Genomic DNA, 20,670 nt, shown 5'->3' with positions numbered 1-20,670 from the left:
GAGGGAGGGCTGGCAAGAGAGACATCGGAAGGATGGCGCGCTCGCTTATATTCGCGCACCGTTTAGCGGCTAGATGGTAGCATGACCAAGGCACTGTGGTCTTTTCTCGACGGATGTCGGCACATGCCAATGCTGCCTATGTTGGCGTTCCTAAAAAACTATACGGTGTATTGGCACAATCGATCTAACTCAGTTCTTTGCAACTAAAAAAATGATTCTTATGCATTTTCACTGGTTCTATGTCAGCAAACATCTGTGGCGGATAAAGTCAACAAACGAACGGTTACGTCCGTTCTTCGAATTACGGTAATTCAGGCCGGCTACAGCATCATCTCTAACAACTATAATATAATGAATAAATATGTTACAATGCTCTACCCGAAGGCTCGACTATGATTCGTTCATAGTATGTCGCATCGACTGTTAGCCTGAGCCTATTTCACCTTTTCGCCATATGGCTTTTTGTTTGTCGTTTGTTTTCTGGCTTGTCATTTGCCCTTGGTAGATTATATAGCGCTAGTTCCAGAACGCTTCTCAAGTACATTTATCGCGGGTACCGTGAGGGCAACGGGATTATCTATACGAACCGAACCACTATATACTCAAGCCGCTGGACAGTTGCTATGGGTCAGCCGTCACCGGCTTGCCCTTAACGCAGAATGGACAATACGCGACTATGTATTACTATACCGTGCTACGGTTAGACTGGCTATAGAAACATGCGACTTGTGTCGGCTTGGTAATAAAAGTAGCTACAATGTGCCGTTCCCTGGCAAAAACAGAAGCGCTCGAGATTAACGCATTCAGAATGTTTAATTGCGCCAACAACACTAGATAAATACCGCGTTTTTCTGTTTCTGCATTATCTGTTTATCTAACAAAACAAGTGATACGGCTATACCGCACAATGAAGTTTGCCTATGGCGGCAGGTACGAGCGGCGGTATTTCGTTAGTCCATCATGCCACTGCACATATAAAAAGCATGCTTGGGCTGTACTACGTCGGTGCAGTGTAGATTAAAATTTTATTAGATGTAGGGAAAATACATTGAGGCTATGGTGAATTGGCAAAGCATACGGGCGTGGCGGGAAAGCCACACGTAAGTCCCTTGGTCAAAGGGGACTCTTCCACAACATTACCAGCTTGGTGATGATGGTTATGATGTTGATTGTCATCCTCATCATCATTTTTGCGATAGCAACGGTTGCTGTTGCGGCGATGACAGCTCCGAAAGACGAACGAGACAAACATAAAGATAATATCATCATAGCCAGCCAGCCAGCGAGTGCATGTACGAAGCAAATCACGGCAGGCGAGTGTAGCGACTGCTGAAAAGAGGCTGAGAATGGACATCCGTCAGCGACAAAAAGCTCACGTCGTCCACGGCCGTCTCGAAACAGCGATCGGAGCAGTCAGAAATGTGGCAGAAACTGTTCTTCGTTGCTGATTACCAACCGCCGATTTGTTCGTTAGCACAAAACCCAGCGAGCGAAATAGGAACTGAAATTTTAGATGCTGATACTGTCGTTGTCGCTGGCCGTGCTTCAGCTATCCGCATCGCTGAAATCCGCTGCTGAAGATCACTGTGACCGAAAACGGACTGTTGATAGGGCTGCTGGCTCACAAGAAACAACGGTAGCGGAAAACTACGGAAAATCTTCATAATTTTGCGGTGATACCTGAATCCTTGTGATAATTTGCTTGTGGTGCTGATTACGTGTGGTCCCATCGGTTTCAAGGGACATAATAAAGGATTTGCTGACAGACAGAAAAAAGCAAGAAGATCCTGAATATGAACGCAAGATTAGGCGAAGAAATCAAGCAGGCGAGAAATGTTCTTGTTGATGTTATTATAAAACTGGACAAAATTTTGCCATCAATGGACAATGAGATGATGATGATGATGATGATGAAAAACGCGCTGTTATTATGGGTCGAAAAATAGAAGACCCACATGAGGGGCTGGGTCATTCGAGCCGGTCATAGATTTTAAAAAATCAACCTTAGAAAATTTTGCAGGGGCCGTTGGGTAAAATTGCAAAAGATTGACAGCAATAATTAGGTTCCGCAAAAACGAGCGATTGATTACTAGTTGTTCAAACTCCCCAACGTATCAGACAAGCAAGTTTATTAGCAAGCAGTACGAATATGCTCAAAACGTTTCCCGAAACAGTAATACACTGTGTGTCAGTGGAGAAGGATTACATCGAGCTGTTCACAGCGGCCTGATTTCGGTGGTGAAGTCTGTGCGGCTACGAGGCCGGGCGCGCACCTCATGGCTTTTCCTAGTAATGAACTTTAAAGAACCACAGAGCCGGAAGGCTACGACGCACCCCAGGTCGTCATTTTTTACCATATCGTTTCTAATTATCATCACTCCCTGCTCGCGTAGTTCCTCGTTTTATTGATGAAAGCACGGTGATTGTTTGCCTATTCTGATATCATCGATTCAAAGCTCAAGATGAGATAGATAAGCACACCAAGCAAAGCCGCTGTTGATCCGAATCGTTGGGACCTAGCTTGAAATCTAAGTGACAACGGAATTTGCTCGCGGATAAGCCACCCTCTTGTGTCTCTTGGACCTGGCCCTTATCCGATTGACCATCTGACTGCCTATCGATAGGGCGGGCTACTTTATATATAATTAGGAAACGTTGCCCGCAGGAATGCGCCTCGAGCGATAACTGATCTGTGCCTCAGCAGCAACAGGAACGGCATGCTATGATGCAGCTGTTGTACCTGCCTTACCATTATTTTAAGCCATCGAATAGGTCGCGGTCGGGGTCGCACTTTATTTGATTTTAACTTGATGGTCAATCACACGGTCTCCACTTTACAGACCGTTACCAGTGTCGCACGGATAGAAAAAGTAGGTGGCCGGATAGTTCATTCACAGTAAGTGTCTCTTGTGATTACTTGACGTGTTTTTGTCGCTAGACAGTGTGAGCATCAACTAACGGAATCTACTCACATCCCCATTATCATCACCAACATATCAAACGGTGCCTTGGCTGAATCAGATGTTAGCAGGTATCGCGTTCTCAGTCACTGTGGCTGCCGCTGATACGTATTAGGCCAACAACCGTTTGGCTCTGCATCACAGGTCGTATGCATTTGGTCAGTGTGCTTCTATCAATCTTAAAATCTTTTCTTCATGGATTTCTGACCGGATGCACTCACCAGCGGTCCGTTCGATAGGGCCTTTGGCGATTTGAGGCGATCCCTGGCCTTAAAGACGACCGCGATTGTGGCAGCAACACTTTGTTGTTACTATCGCAGATCGTTGAAGCTGTATAAAACTCTACATCGTTGCCGAGACCTGATTCTGTTGTGATATTGACCAGAAGTTGGAGAACTACGCGGTATCTTAGTCTGTATTTGATAGTCAGTTCATACGTAATTAAACAGTCTTCTGGCTAGCATCTAGCGAAATGTACCGAACACTAGAGTATGTATATATACGAATAACTTTCTCTATATGTATACGCAATGTGCGATACGATCTTCCTGGGCCCTCTGTACGGAGACACTTCGAATATATACGACGAGTGTACTATCAGACGCAATATTCCGCTTCAGACCTGACGATGACGCCATTACTCAACGTGTTTTTGTTAGCAACAGTGTCAGTCATAGTCGTCGATAATAGGCGGCTGCTATGTGTACGTATGTAGAATATTATAAACGTATATGGCGTGCTGCACGCTTTTGTCTCATATTATAGCCAGATCGTTAACATTCATTACATGCTTCGTGTATTGTGATAATGTTCGTAAGTTAGAGTGAAACAATGAGCGTTATCGCGTGCGACGTTATGGGGCGATTGCTATTTACAGGATTATTAAGTTCATGGAAGGCCATCATAGGTGTGCTAGTAATGATCGCAACAGCTTCTGGATTATGACGTTCTCTACATGGCGGTTATTAATATCGTCAAACCTATTGTTTCATTTTCTAGTTAAGACGAGTAACAAATCAAGCACCGAATATACGAATTTGTCTGCAACTACCCTTGGTGTCACTCTTCCAGCATTCTCGATCAATTAGGCTTACTATTTCGTCACAATGTTTGATGGCAAAGTCTTACCGATTATGTTGCGCATATACTTATTATAATAACAAATGATTTGTTTTCTCTCAATATATCGAACAAGTTTTCTTTTTTCACCTGAGATAATATCACTGCCTAGGCACGCCGGTAACGGCTCAAAACTGCAATTTCCAAACGCTTGATCTCGTACGTGACCAACGGTTCCAGTACGGATTCCGTTTCCACAAGACGCCTGCGACGCTCCATACTCTAGCTAGTAAATCGGAAAGTTGAAACTTTTTTCGAAAAGGACAAGCGCTATGCGAACATTGATCCAACACAGGCCTATAACAATTACAGACAAGCGTGCAGCCGATGGTTAATCATCGCCTCGAAGTATCACGGTGAAGGTATACCGGTGAAGATGACAGCGGCGACGACTTAGTTCCATTTAGCTCCCAAGAACGAGCTCAACTCCCTGGAATCTCATTCAGGAAGAGTATTACTTTAACGACCGACCCTCTCGCTGTTTTGTTACGGCCTATTTGTGGCATTTGCGTTCGCCTATTAATGCCGCCTGAAGTAACGGCTAACAACCTCACCAGCAAACGTAAAGCACGAAAGAGACCCACAAACTCATTCGACTCGCAATCTATCGCCACGGACGCGTTGTTTTTATAGTAAATGCATTATACATTGCAGTAGATGCCCTTAAACGCTGTTGCTGAGTTATACCAATCTTTTTTTATCTTTCCGTGTAAAAAGAACGTATGTCCACTGGAGGCGATTCATTGCAGTTATCGTCCGGTTCACTCTACTTATTAAACGAGCTCGTTGGAGGTAGACTCTGCTCAGAGAACCGACAGTTACGTCCAGATGTGGGTGAAACAATCGACGGAACAACGCCTCTAGTCAATAAAATGAAAGACGCATCTGTCCGTTGTCTTTAACTAAGGAACTATGGGGAGCTAAAGAGCTTAGTTCTAGTAGCGGTGGCCATATGTATTAATGGTCGCGTCGGAGATGCTGCATTATTTAGTATTTATTTGTTCTGGGTAGTGATGACACGTTTTATGTATTATTGTTATAATTTATCATCATTAGGCCACCAATTCGTTCCGAAATCATGAAGCTCGCAAGAAGTCAAAGCGCCTGTAGAAGCGATGCAATAGCTATGGACTGTTGCTGTTGTCGTCAGTGCATTCCGTTTGTTTTATTGCTCTCTTGCTTGTACAACGCCTGTTTTGAGGGTTCACATGAGCTACGCCTACAAATGCTTTTTCGTTTATTTACTTACAAATGATTCTCGTCATTGGTTCGTCTAACAAATTGCGAATGTGTCGTCGTAGAAGCTAGCCTATCGTACGCTTGTATATCTGGTACTCTGTATTATAAACTCATTCTTTTTACTGGAGCAGTATTTTTTTCTCTTACTGATTCGCTGACATGAGCTCTAAGGACAGCTAGGACAATTTATCAATAACTAACAAACAGCCTTTAGGTACGTCTCTGTTTATTGTGTAGGGTGTTATAGTGCAAAGATTGGCAAGGGTACGAGAGACGGATAGAAAACGTCAGCTACGTACACAAAAATCTGCGCGTTTTCCGACACATGTTAGTGGCAATACGACGAACTGATGTTGGTTCTAGCGCAACGTGGCGATGGCAATGTTCGCCGACTGCACGTATTGATTACAGGCTCTTTGAGCGTGCAGATTTAAGATACTTTACTTGCACTCGCTTAATTTTAGTGGTCTGAGAACTTTTTGCTGTACTGGTTGGTATTGGGTGTGTCGAGGACCGGGCGGAGAACAACGCTGAACCGCTGCGTATAAACTACTCGCGGTTCGCATAACTACCATTTTAGCGTCGTGATGACGAGGCTGACTACTACAACACGATATCATGTCGATAAGAAAATGATAGCCTACCAGGGCCACACTTGTGACTCATAGGGATTAGCCAGGTTTTCGGCCGAACGTGAATGCAGATCTCATTTCGACCAATGATGTAATGAAGAAGCGCTAAAAGCTCAATACCTTTTTAACGTCCTTTTCAATAACCATAAAGATACTCGTCTAAATTTTGTAGGAATTTTCCTAAGAACACAATTCCACTATTACGATATTCTGTTCAGTTCTATGCGAGTCTCACGATTCTATGGCTGGCCGATCGGCAAATCCCGCTTTCGCCTTTCTCGTTAGGCGCATTGTTCGTATCAGGACACCGCAGCGCCCTGCGCGAAACTGGCGAATCCTCGAAATTTGTGACGCGGCAAAAGTACAACGAGGGAGGGAGGGAGGGAGAGACAAAGAGGAAGTGAGAGAAAGCGGGAGAGAATGCGCGAGATAACCTGACAATAAAGTTGGCCATCACTGCTGCCAATAAAAACGTGCGGACGCTGTAACTGTGTTGTAAGTAAGGCAGGTATTTACCGTGTTCCGTCGACAAGGACAATAATCACCGAACGACTTACAATGTCCTATGTGTATCTTTCTTTCTTTCGTTTGCTCTGCGTCTACAATGAATAAAACGGCGCGGCGGCAATTCCAGCTGAACCTTAGACGAAAGCAGGTAGGCAGATAAATAAGTAAGGAAAAATAAATACCACTCAACATTGTTGTCGTTGTTGCTGTCACGCTGTTTTAGCTGGTGATACGTTGGTACATATCTTTTCGTCTGCAAATGCCCATTTCATGACAGGACGGCACAACGAGCGCTCTCCACGGAATGGGTTGGCCACTCGTTCCGCGCTGCTATTGCTATTTGCCTCTCGGAGACGAGTTGGGCACGCACACGCACTTACTGGCAGACAACCAGACATAGTGTTGCAGCATGTTATGACTCGGGGACGAAGCCACCAACTGGGCTTCTGACGTAATGTAATGTCATGTTGTACAGTAAAGATGGGAGTAACGAAAACAAGCGTACTTTGCTGCTTTATCATCCTCCCAAATGGCGTATTTGATGTCTACCGGCCTGGGTGCTGACGCCACGGCGTCTTTGTGCCAACGGCGCGCCTCAAGCAAAGACGGAGTCTTAAAGATTGTTGGAGTCATAGAACGAATGAACACCAGTACTACGAAGTCCACTAGCACCGATGAGGAATGACGAAGATCAGACGAAGAAGAGAAGTTTGGCTGGTTCATTTAAAAGTGAATGATTTAAGCAGAAATAGCAAGCAGAGACGCTTTGGGTCGAAGGGCGGAAGCTTTTGAGAGAAAGCGAATGTACGGTGCGGGACCTATGCAGTGTGGGAGCGATCATTTTTTTGTGCTTTGGTGAGTGTCGTTTGTCGACACAGTTGTATGAATCCTTCGAAAGCCCTCAACTTTGCCAACTGGCTTTTCGGTTAGCACTTACATATAGGCAAAGCTTCGAAGTAGTGGACTATTGCGCTTCTATGAGCTGCCGCGAAGAACCCTGGTGGATTTGAGCAAGCCTTAATTGATTTGGCTTGCCGCTAAGCCTGTCGGCGGCATGTTTGTCAAGTTAACTATCAGGTTCGTTCTATCATCGTTAATGGCAGGCTGTAGTTAACTGCTCTGCCACTACGGTCGCGTCCCACCGAAATCTCAGTTCCTCTTATTTCATTCTTGATGCGATACTTTTTCCACGCTTCTCTACTCCATACTTGTTTTTTTCACATATATTTATCAGTAAGTTGTGTTATCACAACTATGGTATTTTTTAATTTATCTATTTTTCGGATTATCAGTCGTATTTCGGATTATCCGCACTTTTCTCTTCATCACTTTTCGTGTATTTCACACAGTCGTTTCTGCTAGAAATAAGCGTGTCTAGCCTCTGCAAAGCTTCTCAGTTTATGCCAAACTTCGTATCGAGGAAACATTCGACACTTTCAGCTTGAAACAAATAGTGGACGCGCGTTTCTATTTTCGTAGGCGTCGCAACCCACATCAATAACCAATAGCGGATTGTTAATACAAAAATTTATTTTACTAAGTATACGTATATTATGTAAACATTTACTTAGCGTTTAACTGTGTCTTCTTGAAATGTTAAAACTCCAACTACCACGCCGACTCGTATATTGTTAGTTAGTCAGCCCGCTGCTTCTTGACTAGAAATTTATTGCGAATCAGACTTCTAGTCGATCACACAAATGTACACCTAAGTACCAAACAAGCCCAATGACTTCTAGAAGGCAAGGCTTGTAAAGATTTTGCTTTGTGAAGGGATTAAGTAGTTATTTGAAAAAACAAGACCTTACTTCATCGACGTAACACACGTAATATTTGCGCTCTCGCACGCTTTCGCTTGTATCAGTTACTAGAATATTTCAACATTTGCAAACAGTCGATTTTAATTGTGTCTAACAAATCGGCTTTCAGCTGAGAATACATTGTTAGATTTACATTGCGTGGGTCCGCTACTAGAGTATTAAGATGAAAGAAATGAAATAAATGCGCTAGTAATGGATATAACAATAAGGCTTAGTTTAACCTGTATGCGCTAGTCAGTCGTAACGGTATACTCACGTTTTTGGCAGCCGTAACGAATTTAGAGCTGCATATGGATGTTTTTACTCAAGACATAGAAGTAGAACCGATTTTCGGAAACATTTTATTATATTGTTGTTGCTATTAGTAATACTATTTTGGGCTATAAACAAAAATCCCGAGCAGGCAAGTATGTTGTTTGCTGAATTTACTAGAACTGATTGTCGCCACTCTGCGAACAAGAAGCCTTAAACGAAGCTATAGCCTGCATCGCCATAGTCAGAATGTAATCAAATGAACAGTATGTGCATTGAGGGGTTCTGTGGGACATTTTCGATAGTATCGATAATGATTTTGTTGATGGGTTGACGACGTCGCGGAACACTGCTACAGGCAACTACACGTTCGTGTGAGATAGTGGCAAGTCGAAAATGAAGAGAAAATGCTCAGTCTCATAGAAGGCTGACAGGATGTCGCCGAATTCAGTCAGTGACGATTATTTTACTTGTAGTAATAGGAATTCAACGAAAATTGCTATCATCGTGCTACTGCTGCGATATACGTATTCGATCGAGGACGCTGAGACGGAGAGGCCTTTCTAACGACGAGTTGGCCTTGCTTGGTTTCTAGCTCGATAGGAAAACTGTAGGCTCATGTTCAAGCAAAAAAGAGTCTTCAAGCACAAATAAGCACCCATCTATTTCAATTAACTACATGTTATTACCTACAATAATAAACAATCTATATATAAATGATTGCTTAGATTTGTCTGTATATCTCTCACAACGTGATACGATAGTGCGGCTGGTTGAACACGTTATTCTAATAAGCTGTTATAAAGTATTTAATTTTTTTATTTATTAATTAAAGTGTTTTTTCGCTTCATAACTTACATCAAAGTGCATATCCTGAATCTATTATGTGCCTTTTGCAGAAGCCTATTCAAAGGCACTGGATGACTCCAGAGAACATACTTTGTACGCACTACACACGGATCTGAAGTTTTTCCGACATAACGACTCTGTTGATCTGTTCTACCAAAAGCTGCGGTTATATCTTATCGATCCGCCGGCCAAAACTGGTGAGAAGCTGTCCAAGCTCCATATTGGATCTGCCGTCCAGCAGTTGTTCTCCGAACTGTTTATTTCGGTGTTTCATCAGTTAGCAAACCCTCGATTGCGCAGCTTCAGTGACGAATACTCGGATTGCCTTCGTAAGCAAAGCTCATCTATTCAGCCGTTCGGTGACGGCCCGCAGCGATTAAGCGCCTACTTCTCGAAAAGCTTCCAGGCAGCCCATCTACTCATGAAATCCACACAGTATATGTCAAAGGTAGGTTTGCTTCTGAAGCTAAAGCCATCAGTGCCTTTTTTAACTTACGCCTGAATTTAGTTAAGTTGGGCTAATTTCAGTGAACAAATACAAAAAAATTTAAAACCCAACTTAGTTGATACCTTGTGTTGATTTTATTTTCCAACAATCGTATGAAAGTCACTATGATTGCTAAGTACTTCACAGTTATTCAACTGTTTCTATTTTGATGCAGATTCTGCGTATGGCTGCTAACATGAACGTGACCAGCAATAATGGATGCGCTCGTGCTTTGGCGAGGATGTTCTATTGCCCCACCTGTAGAGGTCTCTACGATCTGCACCCATGCATCTCATTCTGTCTCAACGTAATGCGTGGGTGTTTTGCTCCCTGGGCAGATCTTGACCCGGCATGGTCCAGTTTGGTACGTTTACGGTGCAGCTAATCTACGCATCGGCATCGAGAGTGGGCACATAAGTTCACGAAACCTAGTTTGGGCTATGGCAGACCGAATTAACAAAAGAACTGTTTTCTCTCCTTTTTAGTATGAGGGCTCTAGTATATCTATATCGATATCGATACACTGTTCTATTCGATATAAGTTCATACAAGGCGATTCTGCCAGCTGTGCAACACTGTACATTAACAATATCAGATACGCCGTACACTGCCATAATAATAACGGTCACCAATAATATTATTGTGAATATATAAATATAATATTTCTTATAGCACTTCAGTGTAGATACTGTGAAAATTATTATCATTTCAAGTTATCAGCTAATCTGTAAAGATGTATCCTATCTGTATCCGTGCGATCGAAATCAAAGCGATAAAAATTACCTATTATCTTTATTAAATGCTTTTTATATCAACTGACCCTTTTTTTTCTAGGTTGATAAGACTACGCTATTGTTGAAAAAGTCGCAAGAAACTAATTGTGAGGTAGAGCACGCCCTGTTAATTCTGCCGCGGCGCTTAATTGACGCAGTCCAGTACGCAATGGACAATGGTATTGAGGTGGTAAAAAGGGTGCGCGCCAACTGCGGAGATCCCCAAGGGCCCACTGGGTCAGCAGTATCCACGTCACAGGTATATGCATAGGTCTGCAACAAAAAAATACTTACTTTGTGTTAGCAAACCAGATCTATATACCAGTTATATGAAGTGAATGCAAGCGATAAAATGTCTGCTGTTTTTTTAACATTTGTCATCACTCTTTGTAGCGGCCATCTACAATTCAACAAAGCTCGAGCCCCACAAATCTACTCACGGGGCCTGCGAAAAAACTCGAGATATTAACGATTGGGTTGCAGGTCAAACTTGGCGAAATTCGTGATCTTTTGGGTGCGTATGCAAGGAATGAATGTAAGCTATATACGAATTTTTGTAAACAAAATCTAGCACAACAAAAACAAAATCCCAACTGCGCAGGTTCCGAATTGACATTGCTATTTTGATTGCGATTCTCAAATATGATTTATCCTTCTTGCGTTTTACCTGTACCAGGTATTTTTAGTGAGTTCCTCTGTACTCCTCGCGGAAACTCGAACTGTTGGACAGGTGTTGAAAAGGGAAATTATCGCAAAAGTATAGCAGAGCGAGGCATTATCGCGCAGCGGCTAAATTCTGAAGTAAGTCTCAGTGACCATCAAACACCTATCTATCAGTCTCTGGATAAGTATTCGGCGCAGATGAAGCGCATGTCAACTGAGATAGCTAATGCGGGTGTCATGAAGATTCGTCCAGAGAGCAACAACTATCAAGGGATTGAGACGAGACAACAGGAGGGAGGCGTCCATGAAGGGAGTGGAGACCTGGAAGGCAGTGGAGACTTTGAAGGATCAGGTAAGAACCAATTCTGTTAAGGCAGGAAGTTAACATTTACCATAAAAGACAACTCAGACTCTAACTCTGTGAATCTTACGTTTTTTTTTTTTACGCTGAACTATAATAAGTCGTTATTTGGTCTAATGATCGACGTTGGAATTTCGGGGAAGTCCTCTGAAAATGTGGTATCAACCCTCACTTAAAGAAAACGATGTTATGGTCCCTAATAAGTAATGCTCAAAATCTGTGATTGAGATTTATTGTCAGATCATCGTATTACCAGGTATTTTATTGTGGTTAATCGAATATACTATGATATACATCGACCCCATTAAACACCTCACCCTGGGCAGTGCATCGTCTATTCAGACACGAGACTAACATTTTTTCCAACGGACGCTTCGTCTTCAGGCTCGGGCGCAGGTCCTGACGACGATACCGAAGCTGATCACGAACAAGAGACTAATGTGGCCGTAATGCGAAGCAATTTCAACGCATCAGTGCCGGTCACCACCGATCCTTCAGATCCAAACTCCAGCCCATCACGCACGAATCCAAGCCTTGTCGACGTCTTGTTATTGGCTACCGCTATCATTGTCTTGAGAAACTACCAATAAACGATGATATTTCTAGAGAATATCTAGCAATAGATTGCAGCTAGACACCTGTACTATATATAGCAGCATATGCAAAAGTCAGGTTACGTTGATTGCTACAGTTACACATATATAAGTATACTTCTTTTTGACGAGTGTTTCTTGATCGATGCAGACTTACGATGAAGTTAGGACACCTATCGCCTCACTTTTTATCCTCCTCGATTTCCATAGCGTATTCGGTATGTACGATATACGTATGTAATATATGAATCGGAAGGAGACACCTAGAGTAGTCCCTGACTATCTTGCCATATAGTACCTTGTTAGAATAGGCAATATCCAAATAGCCATGCCTAAATTATCTGTCGGGTGTCTCTCATTGCATAGTTTTATATTTGATATACAGATACGACAGACACACTCAAACACACGTCCGCTGATAGCTCTGACAGACACAGTTCTGCCTCGTTATAAGAGATTATTGAGACAGCCGTTAGAGATTGACTGCCAAAAGGGGGTCGCAGTGACGTTGACAGCAACAATGATGGGTAAAGTGGCATCTGTGAGTTAATTTAGTTTAATTGGCTACGAGTGCTATCAATGAGTGACTAAATATCTGCCGATCGATCCTCTTTGCAAACAATTACCGCCTGATTGATTTAATTCCCAAAGGAACAAGCACTCAGCAACAGAATCATTATAGCCGGGTCGATCTAGAATTTTAACATTTTCATCCATTCATAGTTGCAGTGGATATACCGAGAAACATCAGAGAATAGAAACACGCACATTAACATATTGACTAACGCTGTTTGGAAATTGATCGATAAGTGCTACCTACTTTAATCTTATCTCGAGGATAGCGATCTATCGATTGGCTGAGTAACTAATAATTCTCTAAGGTGAACAATGGCAATAAGATATGTCTGTTAATAGGAGCAGAACGAGCAAAGAGGCTTTACTTGCGACGGTCAAGGTCAGTAGCACGTCATTATTAATTATCTATCAATCCGCAAATGTATCGATCTTCAAACCTTTTACTAATGTAGACCGTGGAATGATCTGAAGTAGAGGTTAAGCATTGGGATAATGGGTCGTGTTTGGCCTTCCAACCTTGTCAGGGCCATTTGAGACACCGCTAAAACATGCCCGCGGCAAACCTCTATCGACTCTAGCTAATAATGATGTCCAGTTGAGGAATTTTTCGAGTGACAAAGAATTAATAGTATTTTTTGTGTACAGATTTGCGTATGTACATAGGTGGACCCCAGATGACTTTTTCCTCGTTCCGCTTTCCGTTCGAGTAACTCGGGGCGTTGATCGAATGCAAAGACACCATGCGGCGTTACAGAAGGTTAACAAGATATTGATTGAAAGGCATTATAATTGACGCGACTTCTTTCAAAGAAAACAGTTCTGGCTTTTAGGGATCAACATCGAAATGATTGGCGATACATTGTTCAACGAAACGCGAACTGGTCGATAAATACGTCAAACCGACTTTGCCATAGATCGTTCATTCCAGTTTGCTCAGCAGTGTTGACACGGCATATGACTGATCAATTTTTGATGTTCATATATATATATATATCTATCAAGATAGAGCTCAGTAATCGGAACTCGCCATTTCTTAATGATGCACAATTATTACATCACAAAATACATAACGGTAATTCATTTTTAGACTCCATTACGTACGTCCATCAATGCAGTTTCATCTTCACGCATCTGTAATATTTTCGTTCAGCTTCAATAGTATGCTATAAAAAGCGACATCGATACGTCAGCAGCGGCGCGTCTTCAATAAACGTCAGCAGTTTTCTTCACACACCACTTGGTCACTTAGTCACTCATCTGTGATAAAACCATGATTAGCGTCAAAAATAGCAAGCTCGACAAACAGATCCCAACAACTCGGCATCGATCATGTCAACAAAAACAGGCCTAATTGTAGGCTCAGATGTATGCAATGCCTACTGCAAGTATCTTCGGGCAAGAAAAATAAAGGAATAGACATAACGAAACTTATTATAATGGTAATTCTAACGTACACGTAACTTAGTGTAATCACAATGATTCAAATAGTTGTAATTAACAACTGTCTTAGCGATCGCATGAGCGTGAAACAGAAAAGAACTGTCAAAAAGACAGCTTCTTTAACGAAGGGCTGGTTCTTGAAAGGTTTTTGAAAAATACATGCCGATAACAAAACAATGTTCGCTTATCTTCGTTATGCATTGTATTTAAGAACATAGCAGACGAGATACACAGATGACGTTTTTTCTGCTTCGAAAAAGTTGAACACCCGCATCTCTTTGTGTTCGTTAACAACGACTGGAACGAATGCGAAAAAGATCATAAGGAAAACAGAATTTATCAGAATATCATATGATTGTAGTTTAATTCAAAGCAATCCTTAGATTATTTGCTCATCGAAAAAAAAAAAAAAAAAAAACAAACAAGACTATACCAAGATAATGTGCGAATGGTACACGGCAGATGGCAGCAGTAGAAAGGAGTGAGAGAGGCACTATTCTACTGGGACGGCCATCCTTTGCCTGACGAAACTCTGAGGTAGACCAAGCCGATTCATTGTTATAGAAAGATGAGAATATAGACATATGAAACATGTGAAGACCCGCCAGATATTCATGAATGTACTACTACTACATGAGCTTAAAATAACGTGATGTCCTGTTAGCTGTTGGTTGACTTCGCGCTGCTGGGACACCCAAACTCGTTTGTTCTATGTAAATATTATTATTACTATTATTATTATTGTGCTTGCGGGGTGGTTCTCCGAGCGCTTGATGTCCAAATGTATTTTTGTGCATTATTACCCGGTCGATACCCTGGCCGGTCCGTGATCGATCGACCAATGACTCAGCAGCTTTGCTAGTGACAGCAAGAATTTATTATTGTTATGATATATTCTAAACATATATGCAGACTCAAAATTGATTCATTGTACAAGCAGTTCTCGCAAGCGACGTAGCTGTGAAATTACAGTATGAGCCCGAAACGCTTTCTAAAGTATGCACAGAGCGCCGCTCAGGTAGATCGTAGTTATTGGAAAACTTCTTTCTAGTGACTCACAATAAAGATCATTCTTGCGTTGTTTTTTTTCTCGTCTTCCAAATGTTGTCCTCCGTTCGTTATGGTAATCGTAGTGCGCGCTTAAAATAGCATTATCCAATATATAGCCTGCAGACGTCTTGTTTGTAAACAACAGGTTCATCGAAAGATGCTGTGTTTGAATTATTGTCGAAGGCACCAATTACTCGAATCGGTAACTTAGTTGATAAAAAAGAGGGCTTTGCGATGTCCAGACAAATATGAAATTTACCCTATGAAGAGCTAGCAGGCACAGCTGTCGCCTGCAGATTGAAGAACTGCCAGTCTAGGTACTGATGAGCAATGGAAAATTATGCCTAAACAAGAAATATTTCGTGAACTTCTTTACAGATTTTATCTATACATACATATCCTGGAGCGAATTAACGAACAGGAAGTCTAATTGTCAAACTAATTCTAATTGTACAAACTGTATTTTCGATGCTGTTTTTGTGTGCGTGTGTGACTCAGCAGAAACTACGTGCCTTCGATTATAGCGGTCACGCGAAAATTCGTCACACCCTCAAATATCGAGCTTTTTGGAACTGAAATGAAATAATTTATTATAAATAATAATAAAGACGTGCTCAATAAACAAGCGTGTTTTTATTTATATTTTTTGGATCGGGTTAAATCAGTTACACTTAAATTTATTGCTTTTGTAGTTGAAGCTCTGCAAGTGGTACAAGTTAACAACTTCGGTTGACTTGTGTCGTGAAGGCACTTACGAGCGCCTTTGATTTGTTTATTACTATTAATGTTATTAATAAATCTTGCGTGCCAACTTAAGGTGAGATAAAAACATGAACCAAATGATGATTTATTAATAATCCAGAGTGTCTTAAGAAAATACACTCGGTCCTATTTGCACGCGTTTTGAAGAGGATATAGGCTTGCGTGAAAGCTCGGACCTCTTTTTTACCGTTGTAATTGATTGACTTTTCGATGACTCCGTGCGGAACGGCGCAAAAATCGGCCCATCGGGCCTTGTGAGCTTAGTGTTTTTTTTGGTGATATGAAACTGGTGTCTGTAAGATCGCTGTTTCGAATTCATCCTCGTGGCTAGAATTGTACTTCTTTCTACAGTGAAGTGAATATTTTGAGTGTTTGACCGACATATATATAAATACATTTAGTTCGATTTGTCTAAAAGTTTCAAACTGGCGTAGTAGAAATATGTATCGACGTCAAAATTACATATATATCTAGCGCATTTATGGCAACGAAGTACTAGCATTTAATTAGAATCGGAAATAGATTTGCAGATAATCATTTGTGTACACTTTATCTTCCTTCATGTTTATGTTTATTGTGAAAGTAAGTCGCTCCAACTTAGCTTGCCCATCTCACTGCACTGGATGGTTTGGGTCTACTAGTTTTTTACGAACCTTTCTTTACTATATGACGAAACGCAAATTGTTTACGTTATTATTATTTCAAGTCGTGATCTATTTTAAAAAGGGGGAAAACCTATAATGGCAAAGTAATCCCAAAGAAACGATGGGACCATTGAGCGAGCTGATTCTAAACGGCGCCGCCACAGAAATAACGGCGGACGCGTTTTTCAAAAGAAGCTATCCTGCTATTTTAAAAAGCGCAGCGGCAAACAAGGAGAAAGGGACAATTATAGGGAACAACGATTATTGGAACAACGGCGCGATGATTCGTTTTAGAGAACGATGATGATACGGTGGTGCTGAAGCAAGCGAAAAATAAAGTCGACAGACGACAAACAACGGTAATGGCTAGGGCTGACAAGTGAGTGAGGTCCATTGGGAACAAAACAATAGGGCAGAACTATGGCAGCGAGCCGTTCCTTGGCGCTCCTGATTGTTGGCGTTTTCGGTAGATTCAATGAAGTCTGTCGGTTAGAAGTTACGAATCATCGGTAGACATACTTTACGAGCGGTCGATGCCGCCGTAGCTATCTTCGTGCTCCTATCCAATTTTCCACTTTATCCATCGGCACGCGTTGCATGATCTGTTTCTTTTCTTTATTATTCGATAAGTAAATAATTAGAACTACCGATCTCGACACGAAAATGAAATAAGAAAAATAGAACGTCCTACTGAGACCTTTTCAAACTTTTGTCTATATTTTTTTATAATAGCAACTACTATTTATGTTTTTGCCAAAATTTTACTTTTGGTGCTTCTAATCAATGTTACATATTAGTGATCAATTTGCGTACAATCAATATTTTAACTATCATACTGACATTTAGAACTTGCTTATCGAGGCTAAATCAACTCGACTGCTCACTATGTTTGTGGTTAATCACTTCAGTTTCTTCAAAAATCGACTGATACTACTTGCGGAATGGAAAATCTTTATACCGTAAAGCTGTCATACTATAGTAGAATACTTGAGAGATGTGACGAGATTAAGTTACAATGGATTGCGAGCAGAACATCGCTCTTTTTGTCAAATAAAAAACCGTTATTACTCTTGGAAAAATTGAATTATTTAATTTTTTTTTTATTTAGTTGATATTTTTCAATTAATTTTACCTCTGTTTTATCATAGTACTCACAAGCTATATTTTTGTTACGGCTCTTTGAAGCAACTTTAACCTGTAAACCTTTAAATGTACTGACATTTAGAAACAGATTTTTCAATCTCTCATTTGTTGTCGACTGTTTACAGGCCAAGTTACCGCACTATAATATCCTCTGGGGGAATATGCAATGAATTCTTAACGAATTTCGAAAATATCTTGGCATATAACTTGGCAACGGCTTCGTATCTAAATGAATCCGATTTAATTTTGCATTGAAAATGTAAATTAGATTTCCCCTAAAGAAGTTGTGAAAATCACAGTGTTTCCCTCACACTTCCACAGTAACCAGAAGGTGGTCCATTAAGAAATGTCTGAAAAATAACCACAAATAGAAAATGGAGGAGCATTTCTATATGAGTTACTATAGCTTTTCATTTGAAATTCACGTAAAAAATACACCTAAAAATAATAGTATTCAACAATGCCAGAAAGTCCAGAATTATTTAAAAAAAAATAGCTTGGCGGTAAAATTATAGGAATATACTTTGCTTGAAATGGAGATTTCTGTCGAATGGCATAAGTGCCAAAGACTCCCCTTTACCTTATTCCACCCCCATCCCACCTGAGGTAAAGCGGGATTACAGCCAAAATCATTAAAAAAATATACCACTTGGAAAAATATCACTGAAGCAACTAATGCGTTTAAAAATTGCTGGCAAATTATTTTTCGAGATATCTATATCAGAATTTAAGAAGTCTGTTATATCGTTATGAAACGAAAAACGTAACAACTAATTGCCTACATAATATTATTTTTTTCGATGGCAGTATTAGCAAGACGCGCAAGCTTTTCCCATGTAAACTGAGTGATTTTTTAAAATGATTTCTAAACACTAATAACTCTAAACGTCAGCCAATCGTACTACCACGTTTCGAATAGTATTTTCAATTTCCTAACGTAATTCTCTGTTGCGCCACAAATAATAAGGCTATCGCAGAAAAACATGTATGTTGATCACAAACAACAACAAGTGTTGATCTTTACAAAAACTTCGATACGGTTATTTATATCACTATCGGGCAAAGCAGCAAGGGGTCAGTTAGTAGTCATTTTGATACCTTTGTTTCAAAAGTTCCATCTCATTCTGAATCAAATGTGTTCAGTAGTACTCCCTGAGTGAAACTGATGCCTGTCTTGTATCTATAAAACATTTACGTGGTTTGGTACGTAGCTTGCGTCACAACCCAGTGCACGCAATATCGATATATGCACTTGACAGGAAATAAACCGAATAAGCAATAATCTCATATGAAATTTTCCGTGTTCCTTCAAAATGTTCGTTTGATAAATTGCCGCCTAATTACTGTGCTTTCTATTGACCAGCATCATAGCTTATTCATTTAACGATAAGCTTGTGAACGCTTAACGGCACTTCTTTTAGTCGTGGCTGCATAGCGCGATGGTGAGTGTTGACTACAATTCAAAAAAACGAATAATTATTAAAAAAACTCAAAGTGGAAAAAAGGTGGGCTCAAATGTTATATTAATAGTGAATGCGAACACGCAAAGGAGTTAGATACGACCAGGAGAGTAATTCCTGTCGCCAATGAAAAATTATTCCAGCGCTACAAAATGACTTTGTGTTGAGCGTAGTATAATTTCTACTAAATTAATTGTCGAAAATGTATTCGCTAAGACATAAAAATGATTGCCTTTTACCGTCAGTAAACTTTCCACAACGCTTTTATGATGACCACTTACCTATCGTAAATAGATAAGGGATATAATAATCGGCGGAAAGGGAGTAAAATGTCTAGGTAAAGGCAATACCCTATATTTCCGTCTGCTATTATTTAAATGCTTCTGTTATTTTGTTGGTAATATTTTTGTCTCTTTGCCCTTTTGCAGGCCCTTTTCATTTTGGTGTTGGCATTTTACTGCAAAATCCTCGGGAATTTGCCGCCTGTAGCTTTTTTATGCAGCAAAGGCAATTGGTCCTGCCGATGATGTCTCTTTGACATCACCTTGAGATAAGTCCGGCTCTCTCTCTCTCTTCAATTCTCATCGTTCATCAAGTGTAAACATTTTTATCAAAATAACGAATATATAAATAGATACTAGCATTGTAATATTACTTATATTATCGTTGTTTACTAATATAGTAATTGTCGCAGGCAGTTCATATTACTAAGCGTCATCTTTCAATGATCTACTTAGTAAAAGCTTTAACAAGGTAATAATAATACCAATAATAATTACTAAGCTCGACTCAATTCTACGTCTAAATCTGGGCTTGTCCTGTCTGTCTGCTGTATGGCAAACACCACGTTGAATATGCCACTTGAATATCTTGCAACTTCTTTCTTGTTTTTTTTCTATAAACCTTTTTAACCACGAGTCACCAGCCTTTAAAACTAGAAATAACGTTGTATTCACATAGTTGATCCCAGCATAATACTACTCCATTACTGTAACTGTTTCTCTTATCACTTCTTTGGCATGACGTATCGCTTACGGTTTTGCCATGCGTTTGTGTGAACGTTTTCGTTTTTTTTTTCGATACTTCGCTATACCACAACGTAATATGATTTTTATGTTTCCGTTAAATTACGCGCCGTCTATCGCTTTTGATTAAACGCGCGGGCGCTAGGTTGCTGTTTACCATCGAAAGACTGCCGTGCATTGGCATAATGCCCAGATACACGAATATTTCAGCTGCCTGTAGACGAACTTATGCCATGAAAATAGTCGTCTTTGGCTGGTATCCGCCAACGCTATCCCAGCTACCAGCTATTAGCAGACCAATCTAGCTAAGCATAG

At 40.7% G+C, this 20,670-nt stretch overlaps 1 protein-coding gene and 2 long non-coding RNA genes across 9 annotated transcripts in view; 1 reads left to right on the top strand and 2 right to left on the bottom strand.

Annotated features, from left to right (window-relative positions):
* Positions 1-6,992, bottom strand: part of LOC147754872 (uncharacterized) — a 49,574-nt gene extending 42,582 nt beyond the window's left edge. Inside the window, exon 1 of one of the 2 annotated variants that reach the window (XR_015330133.1) lies at positions 6,467-6,992. This is a non-coding gene — a long non-coding RNA (uncharacterized LOC147754872). The remainder of the gene's footprint in view (positions 1-6,466) is intronic. The other variant, XR_015330135.1, reaches the window with a different exon arrangement.
* Positions 1-14,696, top strand: part of dally (division abnormally delayed protein) — a 68,914-nt gene extending 54,218 nt beyond the window's left edge. For all 3 annotated transcript variants that reach the window (XM_022810954.2, XM_022810953.2, XM_022810952.2), the window contains 6 exons: positions 9,429-9,826; positions 10,041-10,229; positions 10,700-10,897; positions 11,032-11,152; positions 11,315-11,653; positions 12,047-14,696. In XM_022810954.2, coding sequence (XP_022666689.1) covers positions 9,429-9,826; positions 10,041-10,229; positions 10,700-10,897; positions 11,032-11,152; positions 11,315-11,653; positions 12,047-12,252 — 1,451 coding nt within the window. In that variant the 3' untranslated portion in view covers positions 12,253-14,696. The remainder of the gene's footprint in view (positions 1-9,428; positions 9,827-10,040; positions 10,230-10,699; positions 10,898-11,031; positions 11,153-11,314; positions 11,654-12,046) is intronic.
* LOC147754871 (uncharacterized) lies at positions 9,938-20,654 on the bottom strand. 4 transcript variants are annotated; one of them, XR_015330141.1, is made up of 4 exons: positions 18,969-19,594; positions 12,018-18,220; positions 10,686-10,911; positions 9,938-10,330 (listed from the first exon to the last, which is right to left on the bottom strand). It is a non-coding gene; the product is annotated as an uncharacterized LOC147754871 (long non-coding RNA). The 4 variants fall into 4 exon arrangements; XR_015330142.1 differs by having other exon boundaries at positions 9,938-10,251; XR_015330140.1 differs by having other exon boundaries at positions 9,938-10,911; positions 18,969-19,593.
* Positions 20,655-20,670: the final 16 nt, after the last annotated feature.

The sequence above is a fragment of the Varroa destructor genome, unplaced genomic scaffold, assembly GCF_002443255.2.
Source record: "Varroa destructor unplaced genomic scaffold, Vdes_3.0 BEIS01000006.1, whole genome shotgun sequence".
Lineage (NCBI taxonomy): Eukaryota > Metazoa > Arthropoda > Arachnida > Mesostigmata > Varroidae > Varroa > Varroa destructor.
This window is presented reverse-complemented; position numbering and strand designations above follow the sequence as displayed.